Raw genomic sequence first — 26142 nt, forward strand, 5'->3', positions numbered from 1 at the left:
CATTCCTTTCCCTTCAAATAAACAATAATCTGTAACCAGGACAGACAGCCTCCACACAGAGATGTCGCCCGGCATGTTTTATTTAACATATCCATGAGCCTAACCATCCAGAAAAGAAACAAAACAATACTCTGACCTGAATGTCCTACATAGCGAAGGGAGACAGGCCTTTCAGGATAAACGACCGCGGCACATCCACTCCGGTCTTGTAGAGTGTATTATTTACATAGACAGAAGACTCGGTGACAATGGCATTTGGGTTTGAAGGAGATGTCCAGATGACATGTACAGCTGTACTGTTGATGATGACAACCTCTGGAGGAAGCATGCCCTGAGGCTCTAGAATTAAAGGAAGAAACAGAATAAACCCCAGCTGTCTCAACAACAGCACTTGTTAAACTAAATGCAGACTGGTACGGAGGCTCAGCAAAGGGCTCCTTGCTTATCTAGTTTCCTATGACGAAGACAGCAGTCTGAAGTCCTCTACAAATTGGCTTATTACACTCTCAGTTAGAAACCATAAGATTCGGTGGCAAAATGCTTTATACCACCAGCGTAGTGCTAATCTTCAATGCTATGTGACCAGTGGGATACCAATGATAAATTACTCACCCATCTGAACCTCTAAACCATGTATCTATTATTTTCAACCTTTCACTTTATATCTCCTTGGGGGTGGGGGAGGGGAATCTGCTCCTTAAGCCAAATACAAAATAAAATTCAAATACACCGAGGCTACTGGGATGTGAAAAATCATTTGCTGTTACTAGCTTGTAACTCAAGCAATGTGAAGCAATAATGAAATATTGTCATTATGTAAATGATTTTGAGTGTTGATTACCATAGGTAATGATGAAATCTAACATCGGGGTGGAAAAAAATCTTGCTTAGCATTAAATTACACAATTATTCAAGCATGTCAGAAATAACTATGCAAAGGCCTATTTTTATCGTAAAAACTCATCTTAACTAGTTGAAAAATCGTCCTTGTGAGTCATTCTATTTTATAAACAAAAGGTGCCGACCTTTGGCATCACAAAGGGAAATGGGTTCCACACGTAAAGAGTTCTGCTAATGGCCTGAAACGCTTGCTTGGGAGGTAACGATATTATAATGTTTATAATGAGTGCATATAAAGCCAGAAAGATTAGAAAGACCATTCCAGACTCATTTCCAGACTCACAAGTTGATTCTCTGGCTTCCTCTCCCTCGCTAACTGGCTCAGAAACCGAGACATAGGCAATTCTTCTCTGAGCTGAGCTTCCACCTAGTGTTTTCTTGGGCTGGGGTGTCACTGCGGAAGGCTCGATGCTCCTGAGGGCTGATCTTAGGAAACTTCACCTTTTACTGATGTGAACTGTCTCCCCACCAGGACTGCCCCGAGAAGAACCGCCCCTTATTATGGGTCCACGCTGCTGTTTCCAGGGCGCTGGTATATTCGTCTGTCCCTTGGTGACCACAAGCGTGCCAGCATTTTGGTTCCCACAAGCATGCGAACATTTTGGTTCCCACGCACTTCCTTTCAGCACTGGGGATTTTATAAATGAGAGATGACCAAACTCAGCTCCAAAAAGGACCAATCAACACTATGGGCGTCTCTGTAGCACTGTGCTGTTGATGTCACCGACTCTGTTGAAGGCTGAGAGGAAAATCCATTTGGAGCTGAGGCGCCAAGGGCATGAGAGGATTTTCAGAGCTTTGTTCAAGGCCCCAGAATTCCAAAGCAGCATGTAACACTCCTCATCACCTTGTAGATCTGGTAAAGCTGTTAACAAGAAACACGGAACAGTGTAAGCGTGGCAGGTGGGAAGCACAGAATAAATGCTCTTGTTAAATGTTCCTGGAAAGAGATGGAAGCAAGCTGATGGAAACTCAGCTTTACAAAAGTTTCTGGAAACTTCTTTGTGCTGAAGCTGGTGGAATTGGAGTTCATTTTATTTTTAAAAGAATTTTATTTTTCTCTTCACTCTATAATCAATTGAGAAGTCATACTGAGGAACATATACTTTAAAATTTCCCATATATATGTATACACACACATGCACACACACATATATGTATATATGTGCTATTTATAATTATTCAAATATCCTTTGAAATGTCAACATAACTATTTGCAAAAGTATGTGCCATGTAATGTAACACAGGGTGGGGAGCTTTCATGAATTTTTTTTTTTTTGGTCTTTTCGAGACAGGGTTTCTCTGTACTGTTTTGGAGGCTGTCGGTCCAGCCTGGCCTCGACCTCACAGAGATCCACCTGCCTCTGCCTCCCGAGTGCTGGGATTAAAGGCTTGTGCCACCACCACCCGGTGCTTTCATGAACTATTAAAAGGGCTCCTTTACATTAATATCTCGGCAGGCAGCTCCTCCACCAGATCAGTGTGTCTTTCCTTTCCCGGTTTGGCTGGCCAGCATCCCCAACCCCAGCAACTGTTCCTGCTTTCTGTGTTGTTGAGGGAGGCCCTCCAGAACCTTCCAGTCATCTACAACATGCGACCTTCTATTTACCTGAGGCCGGCGTGTTCCCCATCGTTCCTAGAGGAAATGTCTCCCTTTGGAGGGGATGTCTCAATTAGGTAGAGTATGCCGGTAGATTACTTATGTTATAGATGTTCCTCGGGAGCACACACAGATTCACAGACTACATGTATGGAGCTGGCATTGCACATTCAAGGAGAGCAGAGACTATGTCAAGGTCTGAAGAAAACCCCTTTACCTGTCTGTTCCTAGCCCAGTTCCATTTGCCAATTCACTGAACACAGAATACAAGCTCCTCACTGCCCCAGGAATGAGAGAAGAGGTGGCAGGCTAGTCCTGCTGCAGAAGCCTCCATGAGTGTTACTCTGGTCTTGTGACTAGAGTGGATGGTGTGACTGGATAGCACGGCCAACTTTCTACCTCCCTGCCTTTCGCCAAGTCTGCAGCTGCTATAGTGTAGAGTTCCCACAGACTAACCGCAGGGGCCACTACCACATGAGATACTCTGTGGTAACACATAGTCTGCGTTGCTCAAGCCACAATGGCCTCTTCTTACTCCGTGAACCATTTGAGAGACAGAAGATCTGTTCTTCGTTCCAAGGACAGAACAAATTAGAGACTGCTGACCTTGCTTCCTGGATTAGCCAGAAAGAGAAAGCTAGTAAACCTCACCTTTTCTGTCTATTGATAAACCTGGCTTGCATGTAATTTTCCTTTCCTTAAAGAGGATATTTTGTTATATGGATTCCTCATTACGCAAGACAGGAGAAACATCGTCTAAAGACTCCATGTACTATTTTCATGAAAAGGAGATGGAGTTTTTAAAAAACAATTGAATAATGTGCTTCAAAAATAACCCAAAAGGACATGTCTTTATGAAAAGAAGCTTCGAGGCATATGAAAACAGGTGCCTGGAATTGTTAATAGGCCTGATATGGAATGTTTACAGATCTGCCTTGGATAAGAAAGGGAAGAAAACACAAAGAGTCAGGGCAGAATTCAAACCTGCACTGAATGAAGAAAACTGTCAGAATATACAGATACGCGACACCAAAGACTGAAGGAAAAGTTACTATCCAGAGCGGTGACAAGATGCAAGCTACTGCAGTGCTCGGCCTGCCAGGCATCCTCGTGCAAAGTGGCACACATGTTAAAAGAGTAACAGCCACCTCTGGGTCAACTTAAGGCCCACTCCATGAGATGAAACCCAGACCTGACACCTCTAAAACGACCAGTAACATGACAGGAGAAAAGTCGTAGGCCTAGGGGAAAACCTACTTCTATTGTTCTGTTAGAGGAACACAGCAATAAAACGCCTCACATGGCACTCTGCCATATTCACACATGGAGCCTTGCTCAATCCTCATCAGCCAAGCTTCTTCTTGCAGTCGATGGCACTTGATAGACACTCGCAGCTGGACAAAGGCCAGAGAATGAGAGACTTGAAGCACCGGGCTTTAACTGGGACACCTTTATCTAACCTCTAGGCTCAGGCATCTGTGTGGAAGAGGAGGCAGAAGGACTATAAGAGCCAGAGCTGGTGATGACTCCAAGGAAACAGTGTCTTCCCGCTGCAACGGAGCTGGTACACATATTACCTCACAGGCGCTGACAGCAGACGTGAGACCCGCACAGGTTCAAACCAGACAGAATTCTAGCAAGGAGAAGGGAAAATGGACACAAACTCTATCCACTAACCAAGAAGCTCTTCACAATTGATACCTACTGGCAAAGGGAAAAAATCCGTTTCTGTCACTGGATACGTCAACCACAGTCTGGGGCAGGCCCCGTACCCAGGAGTAGTTGGCCAACTCAAAACCAACTCCATAATTGTTTTGTGTGCTTTTTGTTCTGTTTTGGTCTTTTGTGTCTTACTGTTTTGTTTGTTTGTGTGTATGTGTTGTTTGTTTAGACATTTGGTTTTTTTTATTTTACTCTTTACTTTTAGAGAGAAAGAGCATGAAGCTGGGTGGGTAGGGAGGTTGTGAGGGGATCTGCGAGGAGTTAGGGAAGAACAAAGAGTATGATCCACACATAATTTATGAGAAAAATTAAATAATAAAAATACCAGAGAGACCGACTTAAAGGTGTTAGAGAATTTGGACCAGAGATATCTCACCTCATTCCCATGGACCTGAGATACAGCTGAACCCCAGTGCGAGTGTGTGTGAACAAGAAGGCTATCTCCCCATGAAGGGCAGCAAGCAGAGAGCCGGAGGGTGCTGAGCAGTCAGAAACCTCACACACCCCCAGCACCAAATCCCTCCACTGAGACCTGCCTGTTAAAGTCTCTACCACCTCTTAAAATAGCTCTGCTACCTTCCGACAAAGAATGCAAAACCAAAGTCTGTGGGAATGTCTTACATTCAAGCCGTAACAAAGACAAGAATGGGTAGAACACAATCCCAGAACTTTATAATTATTATAACACTTTGTAGATACTGAGGACAGAGAATGGAAATGATCTACCTTGAGTGGTAGATGCAACAAATAAATCATGAACATATTAGCTAAGCCTTATCCACAATGAAGAGATATTTATACACAGAATATAATCTGCCTTACTCCTCTATTGCTAGGATGAAATGCCATGACCAAAGGTAACTTATAAAACAAAGCATTTAATTTGGTGTTCACATTTCTAGAGGGTTCGAGCCCATGACTGTCATGGCGGGGAACATGGTGTCAGGCAAACAACCACGATTCTGGAACAGTAGATGAGAACTTAAATTTTCATCCACAGGACAGAGAGGGACCGACCAAACCAGAGCCTAGCATGAGCTTTTGAAACCTCAAGCCCATCCCTAGTGTCACACCTCTCCCAACAAAACCACACCTCCTAATCCTTCCCCCACAGCTTCATCAGCTGGAGACCAGGTAGAACATATGAGCCTGTGGGCTCATTCAAGCCCACACTGTCTTACCCAAAGGTTGGCAATATATCCAGATGTAGATATGTCACAGTCTACTATGGCTAAAGTAAACTAAATGTGAAAGCTTATCCATAGTAGGATATTCTCATGACTGTCCTTGTTGCTGAGATAGAACACAGGATGGGAACAGCCTCAGAGGATTAATTCTGAGTTGGGTTTGGAGGATGAAGTCCCTCGTGGTGGAGAAGGCAGGGGTGTGCAATGGGTATTCCTCATTGGCCGGTGCATCAGGAAGCAGGCAACGGGGTAGGGAGAAGACTGGGCTGTAACCCTCAAAGAGAGCTCTCCGTGACCAACTCTGCCAAAGAGGGACTGTGACCAGAAAGTCCCACAAACTTCCATACAGCACTGCCAACTGGGAACCGGGTGTTCAAACACATGAGCCGGTGGGGACAGTCCCCACCCAAAGCATAGCAGAGGGGTGACAGTCAGACAAGATCCAGAAGGCTCGGCTAAAGCGCGAGATGTGTCAGGAGAATAGAATAGGATCAGCGCTTTGGAGGGAAAACATTCGATTCAAGATCTAAGGGATCATTTGTGTGTATACAAAAAAGGGCAAATGTATTCCTATGCTGGAAAAATAATAATAAAGAAATGTGCAAACATGAGAGGACTATTACCTAACATAGGCAAAAATGAACATAGTTATAGTAGGAAACTTTCATGATGATCCCATGAGATGCCTCAGAGGGGAAAGCATTAGTGATATTAACATGACCCCCTGAATTCAAACCCTGGAGCCATGGTGGAATGAGAGACTCAGCTCCCTCAAGTTGTTTCCCCTTGACTCCATCTGAGAACTCGGGCATTCGTGCGCACACACATACACGCAAACACACACACGCAAACACACACACACACACACACACACAAACCCTCACACACAAATGATAATCATAACAATAATAGTAAAATAAGCAAGTGATGTTCACAATGAAACTCTCTGTAATTGCCATCCAGAGGGCAGAAAGGTGAACTGAAACTCAGAATTTAGGATTGGGGAAAATTGAAGTGATTTTGAGAAAACAGTTCTGTAACTGCTATATAGCAATGAAAACAATTTATAAGCCAAACATCAAGAACTACAATAAGAAAAGTCAGGAAAGAACACATCAATTACTTATTATATGCAAAATAGAATAACATGAAAAATTGTAAAAGAGATCACTATGATCTCACACGAAATTAAAATAATAAAAATGGTGTTTAAAATGAGTGTAGAGATAATTGTCTTTAGGTGAAATCTGTTGATGGGTAGGTGATAAAATACTATTTTTTTCAATGCTTTAAGCATGGAGGACAATGGAGACAGAAAACGTGATCTATGTGTGGAAGCTTACGTTGTCTATCCCCCTACCCCCTACAAAAGTCTGAAAAAACAGATATCTTTACCACAGATTATAAACATATATGACAGAAGCAGGCAAATTGTCAGCTAGCTTCTCAAATGGCTTTGAGCCGACCCTTCTTCACAAAGACTTACCTGAAAAACAGCAGGTTACTCTATGTCCCAATAAAAATAAAAAACCCACAAATACAAAACCAACAAACAAAAACAACAACAAACCACTGACTGGCCCCTCTTTGTCAACATGTGACTGGTAAAAACTTACCAGAAAACTTGGCTGTGAAAATGGTGTGCCTTTGTGTCAATCACAGCAGAGGGAAAACCATGACTTTCACTATAATCTTCTCTGTGTGTGTGATGCGTGTGATGTGTGCATGTGAAGCCTCATGTGTGTGAGCACACAAGCACCATGGTGCATGTGTGGAGGTCAGAGGGCATGTGTGGGGCTCAGTGGACAGCCCCAGGTGCCGATTACCACCTTCTACTTCAAGACTTAGTCTCTGTTTACCACTGTTTGCCACATCAGCCATGCTGGGGGCTCCTGAGGAGTTTCCTACCTGTCTCTCCTTGTGCAATAGGTGTGCTGGGACTATGGATAGGACCAGCACTTAGTCCAGAATGAATGGAGAGAGAGAGAGAACATATATATTTATTTCATGATTTTTTGAAAGATGTTTACCAAGGAAAGGTGTAAAAATTTGTTCCTAGATGTGCTGAGCAACAGCTTTGCACCATCCGACTTTGTAGGTTATGCACCGAGGTTTCTTCTATCAAGCAAGAGAAAACACCAAGATGAAAGCTGTGAAAACAGGCAGCTCTTTTGCAGAGGAGTGACTAGTTAATTGACTTAAGATAGCAGGTTGTACAAAGGAGGGACAGGATCCGGCAGCAGGCTTTCACAACTGACCCTCCTCGAAGTTAACCTTTGTGCTCACGAAGAGTTATCTGAAAAATTTCCAAGGTATGAATGGAAATCACAGCAGATTGCATTACCTACATCCCGCAGGTCAGAGGTTCTGATTACTAAGGTAATGAAACTTCAGCAGGCCGCTTCAGATCTATTAGGTTTGTCAGCTTCTATAAGCTGACTTCAGGAGTGCGATGATATCACAGAGGATACGTGACTAAGAGCACAGCAGCCATATATTCCCTTCAGTATTCACGAATCACAAGGTGTGAGTGTGGGGGGTGGTGGTGACTACTGATACGGGCAAGATCTTAGGATGAATTGGTAGGCAAGGTGGAGCAGGGAGGAAGAATGGATGAGTACATACTCACTCACTCACTCTCTCTCTCTCTCTCTCTCTCTCTCTCTCACACACACACACACACACACACAATTCAACTTTAGATGAAACATATTTTTCCTGGAGATGTTACAGGAGGTAATCTTAAGATCAACTTACTCAAAGTCTCCCATTAAAATGATTCAAATTATTCTAACCCAAACACATCAGATCATTAAAAAAACAACAAACTTACAAAAACCCTGGCGGGTTTTTTTTTCTTATGAATTATTTGGTGGAAGCATAGACCACACAATGTATGCCCCTGTACATAACGTCCCTCAGGCCTACATACCCTGGGCTTGTTTCTCAGCCTCTGGTAGCATCGGGAGGTAGTGAAACATTGGAGATATGGTACCCAGTAGCAGTTACTTAACTGACTGGGGCATGCTACTGAGAAGAATCTTGGGGCATGGCTTGTTTTTTTGCTTCAAAGCTGCTAGGACGTCAGTAGCTTCCTCCATCATGTACACCTTATGCATTGCCTCACTTCAGGCCTCAAAGCTCCAGAAATAAGTGATCACAGACCCAAGCACTGGAACTGAGTTGATACAGTCTTTCCGTCCATGTACAGGGAATTATTTTGGGTATTTTATAGCAATGATGGATGACCGATACAAACACTGCTCTGATTCGCAGTTGATGACATAAAACACCAGTCCTAACTCATGATGGCTATCACATGACAGGAAGTGTATGCAAACCCACTCAGGTCTTCTTAGGCCTTCACAAATTCCAGACTTGCCCAAACAGTGCTAATGATTGCTATTGTTACGTACATCTTTTTGTGTAATAGTGGATAATTGTTCTAATGTGTACTTATCCTTATAAAACAAATTATTTTAATCAAACGTGCACAAATTAGATATTTCTCAGATTTCAGTAAAAATACTGACAAGTTTTTATCTGGTCATCTGTCAGTTCTTAAGTCATGCATGCAAAAATGGTTACTGTGAATATTTCCACCGCAGACTCCAGACTTCTTTCTGGTTGCTCTTAAAGGCAGCACACATGAGCAAATCAGATGCTAAACACCATACCATTGAGTAGTTCTGAGATTTCATTCACCATGGTTCCCAGAGTTACAGAGACATCTGTGTGCTCTTTCAAACCCCCAGAAGAAGTGTTTCATCATGTCAAGGTACGACCGTTAACCCAGTGACTGCATGGAGATGGAATTCCTTCACCAGCCAACACTGGCTCTAAGGCATGATATACAGGGAACTCACACTGTTGCGCATACTGTACGTAGTTCTTTTGATGAGGAGTGAGCAAAAGGCACTAGGTCTGAGGGCTGCAGAAGGGTCACAGTCCTGCATGGTGCCCAGGTAAGCAGACCACTCCATCAGACTATCCAGTCTCCACACTGGTGGAATTATTTCCCCATCTGAAGCGAATATGGGAGGGGCACATAGATCCAGGAAGAGGCAAGGAGGCATTTGTGTCTCAAGAAGAACATCACAGGCCTTGGATGATGGTGTCGAAAGCTTGAGAACCTGGAGTTCCACACCCAGGACCCACATAAAACCTGGACATGGTAGTGTCTACTTGTAATGAGTACTGGGAAAGCAGATGCAGAGTCAGGCTTCCCCACCCCAACCTACCCCCACCCCACCCTTGCCCCTCCCCATCCCACCCCACCCCATCCCTGCCCCGCCCCTGCCCTGGCTTGCTAGGGAATCACTGAGTTCAAGAACAGTGAGAGGAACACCACCTTTGGTTGACCTCTGGACCCCACACACACATGCACACATGACCATAAACGTATCTGCTTATGTGAACATACCCGCACATAAATAGCTTAGGCAACTTGTTTATTTTTAGTGTGCTGTGGCGGTTTGAATGAGAAACGTTCCCCCATAGTCTCAGGCATTTGAATACCTGGTGCCAGGCTGGCGGTGCTGTTGGGGAAGTTTAAGAGATGTGGCCTTGCTGGTGGAGTATGTCACGGTCATGCTGCCTACTGCCACGCCTCCTAGCCAAGATGGCCTCTAATCCTTTGGAAGCATAAACCCAAATAAACACTTCCTTCTTTAAGTTGCCTTGGTCATGGTGTTTCATCACTGAGCCAGAAAAGCAACACCAAGTGCTAAAACTCAGAGGGGGGAGAGAGACATGTAAGTGTTCTTACCTGGTTTCTCCCATGTGACGTCTATGGCTGTGGGGTTAAGGACACTCGCCGTGACAGTGGCTCCTCTCTCTGGAAAACCTGCCATGGTGGTCACTGTCACTTCTTGGCCTGGTGAAAGCCCATGCTGTTGTGTACATACAGCGTACGTGCACGTTATAAACCTGAAGATTTTGTTTAAATAAAGAAATAAAAAAGCATATAAGTTACATTCTATGGAAGACAAAATGCTTTTATTTTTCTCTCACAAAATACAGGATTCCTTTTCCTTCGAGGAAACACATTATTTCCTTTCTTCTGACACAAAACATACCATTATCTCCGTAACTCTCCAGCCTTAACCAGAGTGTCAGGAAAACATTTTATTTGGAAGCTGTAAGCAAATGTCAGTCTTTTAAGTAAACTCGGGTTATCGTTTTTCCCAGTTCTTACTGTTTTCAGAAGCAGCCAGGATTATGGCTCAATTCACGATGTAATTACAAGGCTGGCAGCCTGCCAGCTTCCTGTCTCAATACCATCCAGGGGGTTTTATGCTCTTCTTTAGGGAAACTCATCCATTTTCAAATATCAGATTCCATCATCATTTTCCTATACCTCTTCTCTGTCCCTGGAATCCCATTGGCTGCCAGATAAATGCTTAAACCTCAACTGTGAGCAGAGCATACGAGACTGTGTCTCTGACAGTTTGGTGACAGCAAGGTGTACTGGTCACATATTGAGTCAACACAGAGGAAATGGACCAATGCTTTGCCAGAGGAGAAACATGGGTCTTTCAAGCAGGAACCCAGTGGCTTTGTCTTTTTGGTTCAAAACTGCCTGAGCAGGAAAATGCTATTTGTAGACAAAATCTGGCCCCAACTTTACAATAATCTATATGGACATACTTGCTTAGGCACATAGAGTTCTAAGTGGCTGTCCCAAGTTTCAGATCATCTTCTTCTAATTTGGGGACATTGCGTGTTCCAGGGTACCCAGTCTCTGATACCTTAAAAGCCATACCCCAGTGTCAACATGTCACATACAAAGGCAAGAGTGCCACTTCAGGAACTTTGTTAAATGACTTGACCAATATTAAGTCAGGGTTTTTAGAATATTTTCATACTTCTAGATGGGACTCTGTTTGCCTTTCCTTATTCCCTACTTAGGACCCAAAGGTATTTTCCTGGAACTCTGTCTCAGCCACATAAGAGGACATCACCCTGTTTCTGTAGCCACAGGCAATGAAGCATTCAGTGGGTTTGGGGGGGTCATTCATTGGTTTGTTTTTCTAGACAGGAGCTACCATGGGAGTTTTTGTCTCTCTTTGCTTTACAAGACCATCGCCCTCTCTGGCACTCATTGCTTGCCTGGCTGGTCTTCCTTCCCTCTTAACTTCATCCCTTTTTCCCACCCTCTTCCCTCTGTCTTCTGTCCTCTCCCTCCCTTTCTTCCTTTCATGGATTGAGTGATACCTGCCCCCCCTCCTCCAAAGAGAGACATTATCCAGTCTAATGTATTCGTCCATCTAAGAGTCAGAGTGAGGGCACCCGGCTTAGGGAGCATTCTTGACAGATACAATGGCTGATAGGGAGCACTCTCATACAATGGCTGGTACCTTTGTAAGAGACAAGAGAGACATTATCCTGTCTACTGTATTTGTCTGCCTAAGAATTAGAGTGAGGTCACCCGACTTAGGGAGCACTCTGAACAGACACAATGGCTGATAGGGAGCACTCTCACTCAGTGACCAGTACCTTTGTAAGAGTAAAGAACTTGTGATGAGGGCAGACACAGGCAAGGAAGTGTTGCACATAAAGACAGGGGGAGCAGCAGGAGTGATGTTCCCACAAGCACAGGTATGCAGGGAACACCAGAAGTTAGGAGAAGCAAAGAGGACGGCTTTCTGAAGCCTCTGGAGGGAGCGTGGCCTGGGAGGCACTTTGCTCGGTGACTTTCACTCTGAGAACCGTCACAGAGCACCCTTTGTGCTTGTGGTGTTGCTGGCCATCCAGCCAGTGGAACCTGACCTTAGCAAGCCTGGGAAGACACCCATCTCTGTGCTCTTCCCCAAGAACTAACTAATCCGCAGGACCAAGGCAACCGAGAGGAAATTCCTGTGGTTCAGGTGCTTTGGCTCCTCCCCCACCCCTATCCCCACCCCTCCCCCACCCCACCACATCCCCACTCCACCCCACCCCAATCCCCACCCCACCCCACCCCTGTGTCAACACACCCGTTCCTCCCAGCAGCTCCATACAGTGCTGTTAGAGTGTGGATTCTGAAAGTGAGAAGACAAGGTTGGAAGTGTTAAATATCTGTCCAAGTCATTGGACGCCCCAGGAGAGCTGCTCTTCAAATGGCTGCAGTCTGAAGGAAGGCGCTCTGACCCAGACTGCGGCACTGGGTACTGCAGAGCCATGAGAAGTGACAGCAATAGCAATCACAACCCAGAGATCATCTGCTTTGCCCCTGCTGGGAGGATGCCACATGACTGAGGCTTGACCTTTGACACCTTTCTAGCTGAGGGGAGGGGCTGGTTTACCTCTGCATCCAGACTCCTCTGTGACCCCATGATGAGTGTGAAGGGTGGGGAGTCAGGGTTAAGGGGGGTGGCGGGTCTGAGACAATAGAAAGAAGGAAAGCTAATGGCTCACGTGGGAATTGAACCAGCGACCTTGGCTTCATTAGCTCTGTCCCCGGGTAAAATACTTATAATTGTATTTCAAGTCATAAAACGGCCTTACTCCTTTAGCTGAAGCCTGGAAGCCTAACCCTCTCTTCTACAGTATTTGAGCTTTCCTTCACGTGCTGATGCTGTTATCCAGTGGACAACCTTGTTGGCTCCCAAAGACACCGTGGTTTTAGCCCTTTGCGGGGTCAAGCTAATAGCACTAACATTTTTCTTTGTGTACAAATTTCGGAGGGCCTTCCTCCTACGATACCTGCAGGAATTTTATCATGATTTTATGTAATGTGCAATTTAGGTAGATCAGGCAACATATCTTCCATATATGTAATATAGTCCACATATATAGTATATATCCCACACACATGCATAATAGATGGAACATATATACACATACACACACATATCAATATATGTCTCTCGCTGTGTGTGTAACAGATGGGACACAGCAGGCACACACTGTGGACACATGCAACTGGAAAGAGGGCTTTCAAGACGTTACTAAAGCTTCTCCAGCAGATGCACCCTTCAGAGTTCATCTACTTCAGATAGTTAAATGTCTTTTCCATTTTAGAGATTAAAAACCCAACCAAACCCCCAGGACACTGAGAGGTTTGCAGAACTGCTACCAGTGTTCAGGGACCCTCTTGGTCACTTCTGAGGACTCAGTCTTTCTGACATGCACTGCTTACCTCACTGAGAGGTCAGTGTGCATTCATGGGACACATGTGTGCCTCTTGTCGTTGCTCTAACTTTCAGAAAGAATTATGTGTGTGTTTGCAGGAGCCCTCAGAGGCCAGAAGAGGGCTTTGGATCCCCAAGGGCTGGAGTTCCAGGCCTTTCCAGGCACCCTGTCTTGGGTACTGTGAACCAAACTTAGATTCTCTATAGAAGCATCCAGTGCTCTTAACTGCTGAGTCATCTCTTCAGTGCCACGTTCTCTAACTTTTAATAAAAGACTCTTTCCTACCAAGGGAAAAACTGAAGCAGTTTTCAATGCAAAACACAATGAAAAATCAAATCCCTGGATTTTATGGCCATATTTCCAACCTTGTGAATCTGAGAATTTTTTTATTGTGTGTATAGTGTGTGTGTGTGTGTGTGTGTGTATGCATGTGCGTGTGTGTATGCGTGGGTGTGCGCACATGTGAGGGTTGGTGCCATACCTGAAGAGAAGGTGTTGGACCCCTTGGTCTGGAGTTCCAGGAGGATGTGAGGTATCTAACATGGATACTGAGAACCTAACTCAGGTCCTCTGTGAGAGCGCTACACATTTTTAAGGCCGGAGCCGTCTCTCTGTCTCCAGCAGAAACAAATTTTACTTAGCAGTGGTGCATTCCTGTAGCTTGTCTACGTGGCTGCGTGGCTTATATTTTACCCCTACACACAGAGAAGGGAGAGTTAGCTGTGAGGAAGCAGCATTCCCATGCACTCATTGTGAGCTTAACGGCTGATGCCAAATGGGGCATTCCACTTAATAACAAAGTAAAGCTTCCATAAAGAGAACTGACATTGTCTGCTGCTAGCAGACAGAAGACCTCTGCTCCAACAGCAAATGTAAATGGTTAGGTGACACATACGATGATGTCATTTTCCTTTAGATTCCTTCTAGCTGACCCTGGTTTCATCTGCTCATCTACCAGTTACTTGTAGGAGACAAACAGAAGCTTCCCAGTTGCTAAAATCAGTCATTCTCACAGATTTGGGGGCACATGCAGTTTTGTAGGATAAGGACACAAACACATTTGCGTCCAATGGGAAAAATGATCCCTACGGAATCTCAAAGTATTCTTTGGAGAAAATACACAGAAAACAAATAGTACTTTCTGTAGTGATCAAGACCACTTCCGTCACTGATTTATTCAGCCATTCAAACCTAATTTCCTAAATGCTAGCATTCGGGATGCAACAAGGAGCTTGCTGTCTGTCCCCTTGGAGCCAGAGAATGCAAGCTCTTAGGGGAGTGTTTTCTGTTGTTTGTACAAGCATGGGAACCCTGGGGGCTGGGGCCAGGAGGCCAGAGATGGGTGTTGATAGTTTTTCTTCCTCAGTTTCCCTGCACCTTAATTTCTGAGTTAGGGTTGCTCACTGAGTTCGGAGCTCACCTGTTGCCTAGGTTACCTGGTCGACAGACCCTGGGGACCCTCCTCTTGCCCCGTCTCTCTAGTGCTGGGACTACAGGCAGGCACAGGTTGCAACACCTGATTTATGCTTGGATGCTGGGGGATCTAAATCAGGACACCATGCCTGTATAGCAAGGACTTTACTCAGGGAATTACCCTCCCACCCCATGGAAATGTTTTGAGAAAAATTTAGACTTTGTTCATCTAACATTTGCTCTTTTCTTCCCTTTCTCTTTGGGTGCAAACCAATGGGATCAGAAAGTTTGGCCTCACCAAAGAGGAGGCATGATTTGGTCTAGCTCCTGATATCAAGTGGTATTTAGTCCGGTGGAGGCATTTGTCCAATGAAAGACACTTTGATATTTTAGGTTGAAATGGGTACAGGCTTGTAGCCTGAAATGCCCGATGTCTCTGGTTAACTGATACAACTCTTCGATATGGCCAAGAATGACTTGGGTTATTTTCATCAAAATCAAATCTGTGTCAACTTTATTGACATCCCAACAGAATTCATATTTCAACATTGTTGCGGCTATAAACCTTGCTCTTGAAGGTACAGTCTAGTTAGCTGCTTCTCATACTGTCTTTCTCATCGCTGCCACAAACCAAAGCTTCCTTGGTTTGAGATCTGAGAGACCTCTTGTGAAAGGCTGAGTCTAGGCCCCTCACATGCTTATGGGAACAAGGACACACTCTAACAAATGACCCCCATCCGAGATAATTACAAAACCAAAAGGTATTATGGTTTTAACTAAATTATCTGGATAACTGGCTTGATAGCCTGAGCTCTATAGCAAGATATAGAAGACAGAATTAATATAAGGGAGGCCCGAATTTCGGGATATGGAAATTGTATAGAAAAATAGGTCATTGCTGTCTAAACTATTTCTCTCCATATTAACATATACACTATGGTAAACAGACCACTTGAACAAGGCAATGACTCCAACTCCCTCTTAATGTCATAGCTATATTTGTAAAGGAAGGCCCAGTCATTCTTTGCTATAGACTTTGTATCAGAAGAATTATCATTTAAACACTGCTTTAAATGTGTCTATAACAATAAAAATAAAACAAGATGGGGGTTGTGGGGTGGCTGGAGAGGTGCCTCAGGCGTTAAAAACACTGGCTGCTCTTCTAGATGATATGGGTTTGATTTCCAGCAGCTACATGGTGGCTCACAACAGACTGTGACTATAGTTCCAGGAGGTCTAACGCCCTCTTCTGGCACATGGTGCACAGACATACATGAAAGCAAAACACCCATACATACACAATGAAAATATGTTTTTAAAAAGATGTGCAAAAACACTTCAGTGCTGTTTATTTATATAAACAGAAGAGGGAACAGAGAAGTTTGTGGAAAAAAGGTAATTATGTATGTCTTCTGAAAGGAGATGGATTCAATTAAGAACAACAAGAAACAGCCAAATGGATAAATCAATAGGATAAACAAAGTCAGCCTTCTGTGCCCTGGGGTTCCACTTCCTCAGATTCAACCAACCATGAATGGGAAATATTTAGAAAAATAACAGCATCTGGTACTGAACCATTTTCCTTCTTGTTTTGTTCCCTAAACAATGCAGTGCAACAGCCATTGGCCTTCACACCTTACTAAGCATTGTAAGCAGGGGAGGGATGGTATAAGCATATGCCAGCCTGTGACGGGCTATACACTGATACTTCACAATTGCACATTAAGGACTTTAGCATCCATGAATTTTAGTATATATGGGGCTGGAAGGTGGTGGTCCCAAAGGCAATTCCCCCAGATTCCAAGGGAAGCTGGATAGGTCCAGGGGAAAGGTTCATTATGGTGTCATGATATAGGCACAGTAGTGTGGGCTGAGCTTGGTCCTTTCCTGGTGTGCTGGGAGCTGTGGCTCACCAGCAGGAAGGGACACCCTGGCTGCTGTCAGGGTAGATGTAGGCAGCACCTGGGCGTGGAATGTGTACATTTACCCCTTTATCAGGAAAACCCTGAGCCCATCTGAGGGCTAATTCCTAGATTCTGCTCAGACAGGTAAGATGGCCCACTTTGGGTTTATAGGGGTGAACTAATTAATAATAATAATAATAAAAGGAAGGTCTCACATTAAGATGACTAAGCCATATATCTTGCATGTTAAGAAAAAACAAACAAAAATGAAACACATCCTGACTTTTAATCCCAAGCTGTTTATGAGGTTATGTAAGTAATTACTAGCTAACTGAAGATGGCCTTGAACTTCTGTCCCACTTATTGCTACCTGCCCCTACACCCCGTTTATCCTCCTTGCTTGGACTGAACCTGTGGTTTCCCACAAGTCGGGCAAGCACTCTACGCCTTGAGCTTAGTCTCCATTCCCATCACCAATTCAAGTTCCAGTGAGGGGAAAAATGCCCTGGACATTTAGCCTCACGTGTCTACTGAGATCCCACAACACAATTTTGCTTGTTACACAATCCTTCTAGAACTAGCTGCCATGGGTCTGTTTATTTCAACTTCTATTCAGACCAGCAAGAGAGGGACGGGCAGCTTCCTGGAGGAAGAATCTTATAGGCAAGACCTGAAGGGTGACAATTCTGATGGTAGGAAGGAGCCTGGTGAGGAATGGGGTCAGAGATGGGAACTCTCCCCCTGTACTTGGTGAGTCCAGTGAGAGTCTGGGACACAGAGGCTGGAGGGACGAGTGATGAATGGCAGAGCTTTAGAATGGGGCTCACACAACAGTTCATCTGGTTTGAAACTTCCTTACATTGCCTGGATCGGGAAAACTGAGAAGTCACTGGGTCTTGTGAATGACAGATGTTACTGGTGAAGCCCCAGAGATGGGGAAGGTTTGCCTCGGCTCACAAAGCTGGCTCCTTAGCAGGAGATGAAAGGGAGTTTAGGTCTAACTTCATCATGTGGTATGTGTTTCTGGTGGGTACCAACTACTGGCTGGTGTTTTTGCTTTAAACTCCAGACGCAACTCTTTCAACTCTCCCTAATTCAGTGACTTACAACCTGTTATCTCCCTGAGCACAGGCGTGTACAGGAGGCACCCACTGATCTCTACAGTTCCGTGTGTATTCAGTACTGCCAAATCCCTGTACTGAGTTTCATGTTTAGATAGAGCTGTGACAAAGGCAATAGTTTGAGGCTCACACATCTCCAAGCTTGACTTGAAAGGCTTATTTCAAGCATGCAGTTGAGATGGCAAACACTAAACACGCCTCTGCTACACTTCGATGATTAATGCCACAGATAATAACTGAACATATTCTACTGTGTGACTGATAACAGGTTCACACAACGAAGACGCTGGGTTACTTTGAACTACTCAACACGCCCCAAACTAAATGCCAGCATTTGTTTTTATAGTTTTTGTAATCTCACCTGCTAAGACCCTTATCTTTGTAAAACCACCAAGTTCCTGAATAAATATTGTGCCACAGATTTAAATCTTCTGGGGGATTTGAAGCAAGTGGCTGCTAGACTTTACGTCTCAGAAGCTCATATCTAAAACAAAAGACAAGCAGGAATATCATGATTGTCTCAACTAACATTATTACTGAGATTCAGGTAGTTTTGAAGGATGTGTGTAACACATGCATGAAAGCATAAATAATATGTTAGTACAATTGTTAAATTTTTCCAGATAAACTTTTTTTGGATTAACTATTGATTGCAAATTATCATTTACACTCATTTTTTTGGTCACTGGTGGGAATGGTGATAGTTTAGATCTGTGTCAGATTTGCTCAATATTTGTTGCAAGTTTCACGCCAAGTAAAACTATACAAAATTTATCAAGTTAGTGATTTCCTAAGAGTCCATCAAAATTTTATAAATAATGATGCTATTATCCACTCTGTTTTCTCTGCCAAGTATTCAGTGCTGGCTGCTATACAGTCATCTTAGAATCACAGTTCTTTGCTTCCATCTTCTCTCTGAGAACATTCTTCACAAGTCTATAGACAGTGGTGATATGGAAACAACTGCTGGGTTAATTTTATAATTCAGACACAGTTGTCCCACCACATTACATAGAACATGCACCAGAGCTGCCTAATGAGTAGAAGCATTTTTTGAAAAGAGCAGGATAATGAAGGGGAATCTTAGCTATGAGGCAAGCATTTTAAGAGTTTCCGTCTGTCCCAACATGATTCCCACTCTTTCCTGATGAACTCCCTTGGTTCCATTTAAATCGAGGTATAAAATGTGCTACCATGTTAAGAACAGAGGGACATTGTATGGTTATTATGAGTTTGTGGTAGTAGGTATGGTATGGAGTATGGAACTAACTCTATGTTGAAATGTTAATAAAATCCTGCTCTTCTGCTTCTTGAAATGATAGAGCAAGAGCAAACCCCCAGAGCAAAATCATTTTCTCTGCCTCAGATGTGGTTCATTTGGTTTGGATGGTGGCTGCCAAGAAATCTCAACATAAGATTCACCTAGTAGAATCGCAGACAATGGGGCCAGTTCCTGAGGCAGGACTGGACGGGTGGTGGCAGAGGTAGGTAGACTCTCTATGCACCCTCCTAAGTACTCATTCCCTCTGGAGCACACAACAAAGGTGACAGTAATTAGTGAAAGGAATGAGACACTTGATTGGATGACTCAACACCATGGAGGCTACATTGGTGATTGGGATGAGAGGGTCTGGCAAATGGATCTCGTAACTCAGTATGTCTCCATTCTGGGTAAGTGGGACTTTCCATATAACCTGAAAGAAATGACCAATAGCATCAGTGTGACAACACAGGAACAGAGCAACTGAAGTTCACAAAGTCTAGAGTTTTGCTTGCCTCGTCTGCCCCAGTCATTTTCTGAAGGCCTACATTCAATTTAGTCCAATGCTCGAGATGGTAAAGAGGACGGAGATGAACCCTAGGAACTGAGCAGAGGCTGCTTTCTGGACTTAGCTTTTAGCTGTGATCTCTAGGACCATCAGATTAATACACACAGTAGTGATTTGTCTCCACCGTGGGTGTGCCGAAGGACACAGAGCAAACACATGGCAGAGAGTCACACATCCACATGCATCAGTTAGGCAGCATGAGGACTTGAGAGTTTGTGTGTTTATAGCTCAATTAAATCGTACCCAGAGCTCCCTGCTTTAACCTTGTGGGCTGACGAAGTTGCTTTTACAAAGGTGCAGATAGGTAGCCATTATTTGTATTTTCTGAGATTCACCATCGAATTCCCAATGCTGCTGTATAGTTATAGTTTAACAAATATGCATTCTAGTCTCAGGATAAGAAATATGTGCATAACTTTTAAACCTGCAATCAAAGGATTGTCCTGTCTGAATGTATTTAAACACCAGAAAACAGAATAACATCTCACAGATTCCATCGTATCAGGTGGGACATATCTGCCTACATTATACTGGAGCTTAGTGGACTCTGATGGCTGCCGCACAGATACACAGTTTGGTGATTTCTGCATTATATATATTTTTTTATTTCTCATTTGTGCTAAGGCTTAACTGTGGCAATCTGCATGTTGGCTGAATCCTATTTAAAAATCCTTTTTTAGATTCTGATTTCACTTTATTTCATGAAGAAATGCCTTCCAAACCTTATAAGGCCATTTAAAACTATTGTTTGTATTTTGTGTGTGCCTGTGTGAGTTTATGTGCACTACCTGAGTTCAAGTGTCCAAGGAGACCACATGGTGTTGCATGCCATGAAACTGGAGTTATAAGCATTTATGGAATGCCTGGTGTGGGTGTTGGGAACTGGAGTCCCCTGCTAGCTTAGTAGGTTCTCTTAACTGCTGAGCCATCTCTCCAGCCTTCTTAATTAATTAAGGCTTTCTCCTTAATTGGTTGTCATAAGAGTCATGGGGAAAGACAGCAGGGTATGGAACTCCCCTTACATCCTTGGAATAGAATCAAATTTGTCCCATTATATTATTCTTTTGATATTCTGCTTAATTCAATTTGCTAATATTGTATTCAGAAGATTTTAGATTGATATTTAAATATGAAGTTATTCTATACCCTTATCGAACCGCCCTTTTCAGTCTTGCTAGAGCTGTCTACCAACCTTAAAAGAGGCAATGGTTTACTCAGGAAATTAAGTACCGCGTGGAAGGACATGGATTTCATTTTTCACACGATATAACTACTTTGGGATTTTTGTTTCTGATAGTCAGAGGTTACGAATATGATTAAGACCTACTGTGCCCTCCACTTTCCTATCTTAAAACTTATGCCTTTACCAACTCCTAAGTGATTATTTTTAGTTGTTCAAGAGTTACACTCAGAGCCTTTTACATTCCAGGCAAGAACTCTACCCCCAATCACATCCTCAGGTTTGCATACTTTGAGACAGGGTTCCTCAAGCTGCCCTGAGCTCATGCAGAAGCCTGGGTACGACTTCACTGTGCCATCTTTATACAGGAGTCTCTTAGAGCTGGCATGGGTGGCAACTCTTTTTATACTTTAATATGCTACTCTGTATTTGTCTTTTAGTTGCCTCTGTTCGTGTGGCTTCTCTTGCTGTCCCTGCTGGTGAAACTGTACAGTGCAGGCAAGTGACATATAATAGAGATAAACAGAGGTGCTGGCATGGCTTGAATACAAGTTATCCCTCCAAAAACTCATTTTCAAACCAAACACCCCCAACGTGAGGTGTGAAGAGGTAAAAGTTTATCTGACTGTGGTGTTTAGAGCGGGACCTTGGGTGGGGTCTGAACGAGATAAGGTCATGAGGGTCAGCCCGATGATGACTGCATGCTGGTGGCTTTATAATGGGGAGAGGGACCAGAGGGGGAGCAAAGGAAATTACAGAACATAGGAAATTCCTCTCGGCCTATGGTGCCCCATGCAGCTTTTGGATGCTGTTGGCAGAAGGCACATCACTAGATGGAGCCTTATCCTGGAAGCTACAAGAACCAACCTGACACAGCTCCTCTCTCTAATCATAGCTTGATCTCTTGCTAGAAGCATAATGAGGACTAAGATAGGTAAGGCAGCAGCTCAGTGTCTTCCATCACTGACCAGCCCACTGACCCATGCTTCCTATTTATCTTTAACCTGATTCTGCTCCCCTCCCCCAATCCTGGCCATCCGAGGGCATCTATTATTCTTATTTGTCTACCTTGTTAAGGTCCATGAGGTGAGGGGCTTTATTTTGGCCCTACTCTCTCTTCGGTGTCAAAAGGAGACATTCATAAATGTACTTCCACGAATGTGAGAACATGTGGTCATTGTTAATGTTATTGACAATTTGCTTAGAACAGTATTCATGGTGAATATTGAATGATGTTCTTAACCCGTGCGTTAATGACTATCCTGTGATTCCTCATAAGTGTTTTATCCATTTACAATTTTGATTTTTCAGATCTGTCCTTGCAGAGAGGAGTCACAGTTTCCAGACATGCATCTGTTTGCCAGAAGCAATCTCACTAGAAAAATGCACTTCGGTAAAATTTCAAGGTATTTCCAAGTACAGTGTTAGCCAATAATACGAACTCAAAATGGTGTTCTTTGAACAACATTTAAATATATTCCACGAGGCCGGGTGATGGTGGTGCACGCCTTTAATCCCAGCACTCGGGAGGCAGAGGCAGGTGGATCTCTGTGAGTTTGAGGCCGGGCTGGACCGATAGCCTCCAAAACAATACAGAGAAACTCTGTCTCGAAAAACCAAATATATATATATAAACTCCACGAAACACAAGATTTTCTTCAGTATTCCCTGTGCTTCTCTTCATTGGTAAATTTCATTTCCTAGTTAAAAAATTGGAATTGATGAAGATGTGACAGCCAAAGTTATGACTTAGCTGCCATATGTCTATATGTCAAGATCTTTCTAAAAACTTGGGGCCGTGTGTGGTGGCACATGCCTTTAGTCCCAGAATTTAGGAAACAGAGGCTGGTGGATTTCTGAGAGTTCGAGGTCAGTCTGGTCTACAAATTGAGTTCCAGGACAGCCAGAGATGTTAAACAGAGAAACTCTTTATATATGTATATATATATCAGTATTTTTTAAATTTTTATTTTTAAATTTAAATTAGAAGCAACGTTGCTTCACATGTCAATCCCAGGTCCCTTTCCCTTTCCCTCCCCTTCTCCCATGCCCTCCCACCCACTCCCTCCAAAGCCCCCTCAATTCCCCAGGGAGGGTGAGGCCCTCCATGGGGGTGTCCATAGTCTGTCATTTCATCCAGGACAGGGCCTAGACCCTCCCCCAAGAGTCCAGGCTGAGAGTGTATCTCTCATTGTTGGATGGGCACCCAAAGCCCATTTGTATACCAGGGATAAATACTAATCTACTACCTAAGGCCCCATAGATTGCCTAGGCCTCCTCACTGACACCCACATTCAAGGGGTCTTGATCAGTCCCATGCTGGATTCCCAGCCATCAGTCTGGGATTCAAGAGCTAGCCCTTGTCAGCTGGAGAAACTCTATCTTGAAAAACCATACAAACAAACAGTCCCCCTCCCCTCAAAGAAGAGAAAAAAAACCCAAGCAAAACAAAACTTGACCTGGAGTTTCCATGGTTTTCATGGGCTGGGGATGATGACCACAGGATTCAGCTCCCTTGGTCAAGCTGATCAAAACTTCCCTAGCAACCTGATAGAGCATGGATACCCTCCTCTCTTTCCTGGATGCAAGTGCCAAGCCTCCAGAGGGGGAAATGAAGGCTGACTAACTCCTTCCGGATATTGGATCCTGGTGTCCTTGGCTGGCTTACTGTTATCATCTGAAATCACGCATGCATTTTTTTTCTGATCTACTGTAATCGGTGATGCCTAGTTTTAAAAGCTTGGCAGAAAGAATCAGAAGAGTGTCTGTGGTGTAGCTGCTGCCTTTTTGAAGGGACTGTGTATGCCATGTGACAGGCCATCCACCAACACTTCACCAAAGCCCCACAAGACTCTTCCAGAGGTAAGTCAGTTCTGCACTGCCTACTCCTCCAGAGGTAAGTCAGTTCCGCACTGACTACTGATTCTAGGTTTGCTTGTTTGCTTTGCTTTTTACTTAACTGAAGACAAGTTCTTATGATTTTTGCAGTTCATACAACAAACATTGCACATGCTGTATGTAAAAATTAAATCCCATTAGTGTTAAACCAACAGAATTCCATATGCTTTACTTATTTTTTTACCCAAAACTGTGTTGCTTTAACAATTCTCAGATAGGAGATAATTAAGATTATTCTGACTGTTTAATTTTTCAGAGACCAAATTAAAAAAAAAAACCTGGCAGTCACTTCTAGTCAGAGGGTTAGATGAATTTTCTTCAAAGATTTAAATTATCTAGCCTCTCCTAGTGCCCGCCCTTTCATTGGCGAGCGAACACAGCCTGGGTCCAAGTAATAATTCCGACAGATGAACTTTGCTGTTGTGCAAACGCCCTGCTCTGTGCTCTGGTGAGCAAGCTACTGTACCGAGGCTTTTGGCAGTGTTACAAGGCTGGATCCGTGGAAGCATGTGTGTATTTACACAGAAGAGGCTTCTAAGCTGCAAAACTCCCTCCTGTTTGGTTACACTAATTTCCCTTGAATGAAGTTTGTATGCCAGCCAAAACAATGGTAGTTATCCCATCCTCCAGAGTTCAGTCCCCAAAGCATGAGGCAAACAGCTGAGCTTTCTGGATACCCCAGCAATACGCTATTTTCTTAATTTCTTCACCCATCATTTCAATTCTTTGATTTTTTTCAAAAGAACGCCAGAATACTCCAGTGCGGACCTTTTGTTTGTTAACATGCTCCACAATCCTTCCATTAGCCTCCCCATCTCTTCTCGTTTTCTGATCTGTTTAAAAATGCCGTGGTCCTGAGGCTGAGCATCCCACGGTGGCATCAAAGTATTTCATGTGTGCGAGGCAAATAGCAGTCTCTCAACAATATCATTAAGGGGATTCAGGGAGAAATGAAAATCTGACATTGAATTCAGGATAGTTTGGGCTAAAGGCCAAAAACCCAGTTTCGGCAGCAACTGCCTAAGACAATAAATGTGTTAGTCTTGTCAGTAGATGGCTCTGTTTGACACAGAGTGCATCCAGGGCAAGTCCCTGCATGTGCAGGATTGCAGAGAAGTCAGAAAACCCAGCCCCTGCCTTGCCTTGAAGGCATCTGGTCCCAGCACATGCACCCTGGCCGGCTGTACTCCTGAGGGCTGGCTGTACTCCTGCGGGCGGCTGTACTCCTGCTGGAGGCTGTACTCCTGTGGGCAGCTGTACTCCTGCTGGAGGCTGTACTCCTGCGGGCTGGGAGGGTCTCGTTGCAATTTTTGCCCTCGCACTGCTTCTTGTGCCTCCATTAAGCATGCTCCCCAGAACCTGTATTCACATTGTGTCCAAAGGCTGAGGACAGGATCATCATCAATAAACTTCATGGCATGACTTCTTGGGACAGTCGCTAAGCTCCTAACTTCCTTTTCCCTTTGACTCGCCTCTGGATTGTAAAGTTCTCAATCAAGCCACTGGGGCTAGCTGGGGATTGCCAAGATTCGACGACACATGGTGGAGTGTATGGGAACAGCTCTGTGCTTGGGATGCCTTCCGGTGTTCCCGGGAGTGTCCACACAGTCTGAGACTCTGGTGACCTGGAACACCCTTTTGGAGGTGCAGGTGTCTACCTGGAATTGATAGGCTGTGTGAGGGTGTAGATGAGCCACAGTGCAGTTAGTGACATTTCTGGAGGCTGCTGGTGGATGTTGCAATGGGTAATAACCCCATTGCACTTTACAGGCATTGTCGAGTTCACATTCACAACAGCCAGAGCATCGATTGGTCCAGGCTCTGTAAAGAAGAACACAGCCAGGAAGTCTCGCACCTTCCCAACTCCCCGTGTATCCTCGGCAATGAAACTCAAATGGATGAGCACTCTGTAGAGACCAGAGACAAGCAGGCAAAGGGTACAGATGTACGTGGCCTCCCTGCTCACCATGGTATGTGAAATACTTGTGGAGTACGACTGAGTTGACACCGTCCCTTCCTCCCTAACATAGACCCATCGACATCATTTCTTCTGGCAAAAGCTAATGCTGGAAAATAGCATAACGACTTTAAAAACTATTTTAAATCAAGGCGTTAGGAGAAAAACACACACGCTGATAGTTTAACCAAAGCTCTAGAGGGCTTTGGCCCCATTTCACACCCCTTAGGTCCCCTGTACTGATTACAACCAACAACACTACCGTAACAGACCCGTTGACAGCGTCTGTCCCTCATTATACATTCCATAGGACGCT

General features: G+C 44.1%; 1 protein-coding gene across 1 annotated transcript in view; it reads right to left on the bottom strand.

The window, feature by feature from the left end:
- Nucleotides 1-26142, bottom strand: part of Ush2a (usherin) — a 644634-nt gene that overhangs the window by 201860 nt on the left and 416632 nt on the right. Inside the window, 13 exon segments of the mRNA XM_040738771.1 lie at nucleotides 137-339; nucleotides 1625-1765; nucleotides 3801-3894; nucleotides 9276-9433; nucleotides 10178-10338; nucleotides 18324-18446; nucleotides 19324-19512; nucleotides 19514-19656; nucleotides 25076-25227; nucleotides 25230-25325; nucleotides 25328-25508; nucleotides 25510-25598; nucleotides 25601-25690. Coding sequence (XP_040594705.1) covers nucleotides 137-339; nucleotides 1625-1765; nucleotides 3801-3894; nucleotides 9276-9433; nucleotides 10178-10338; nucleotides 18324-18446; nucleotides 19324-19512; nucleotides 19514-19656; nucleotides 25076-25227; nucleotides 25230-25325; nucleotides 25328-25508; nucleotides 25510-25598; nucleotides 25601-25690 — 1820 coding nt within the window.

This window comes from Mesocricetus auratus, unplaced genomic scaffold, assembly GCF_017639785.1.
Source record: "Mesocricetus auratus isolate SY011 unplaced genomic scaffold, BCM_Maur_2.0 Super-Scaffold_100676, whole genome shotgun sequence".
Lineage (NCBI taxonomy): Eukaryota > Metazoa > Chordata > Mammalia > Rodentia > Cricetidae > Mesocricetus > Mesocricetus auratus.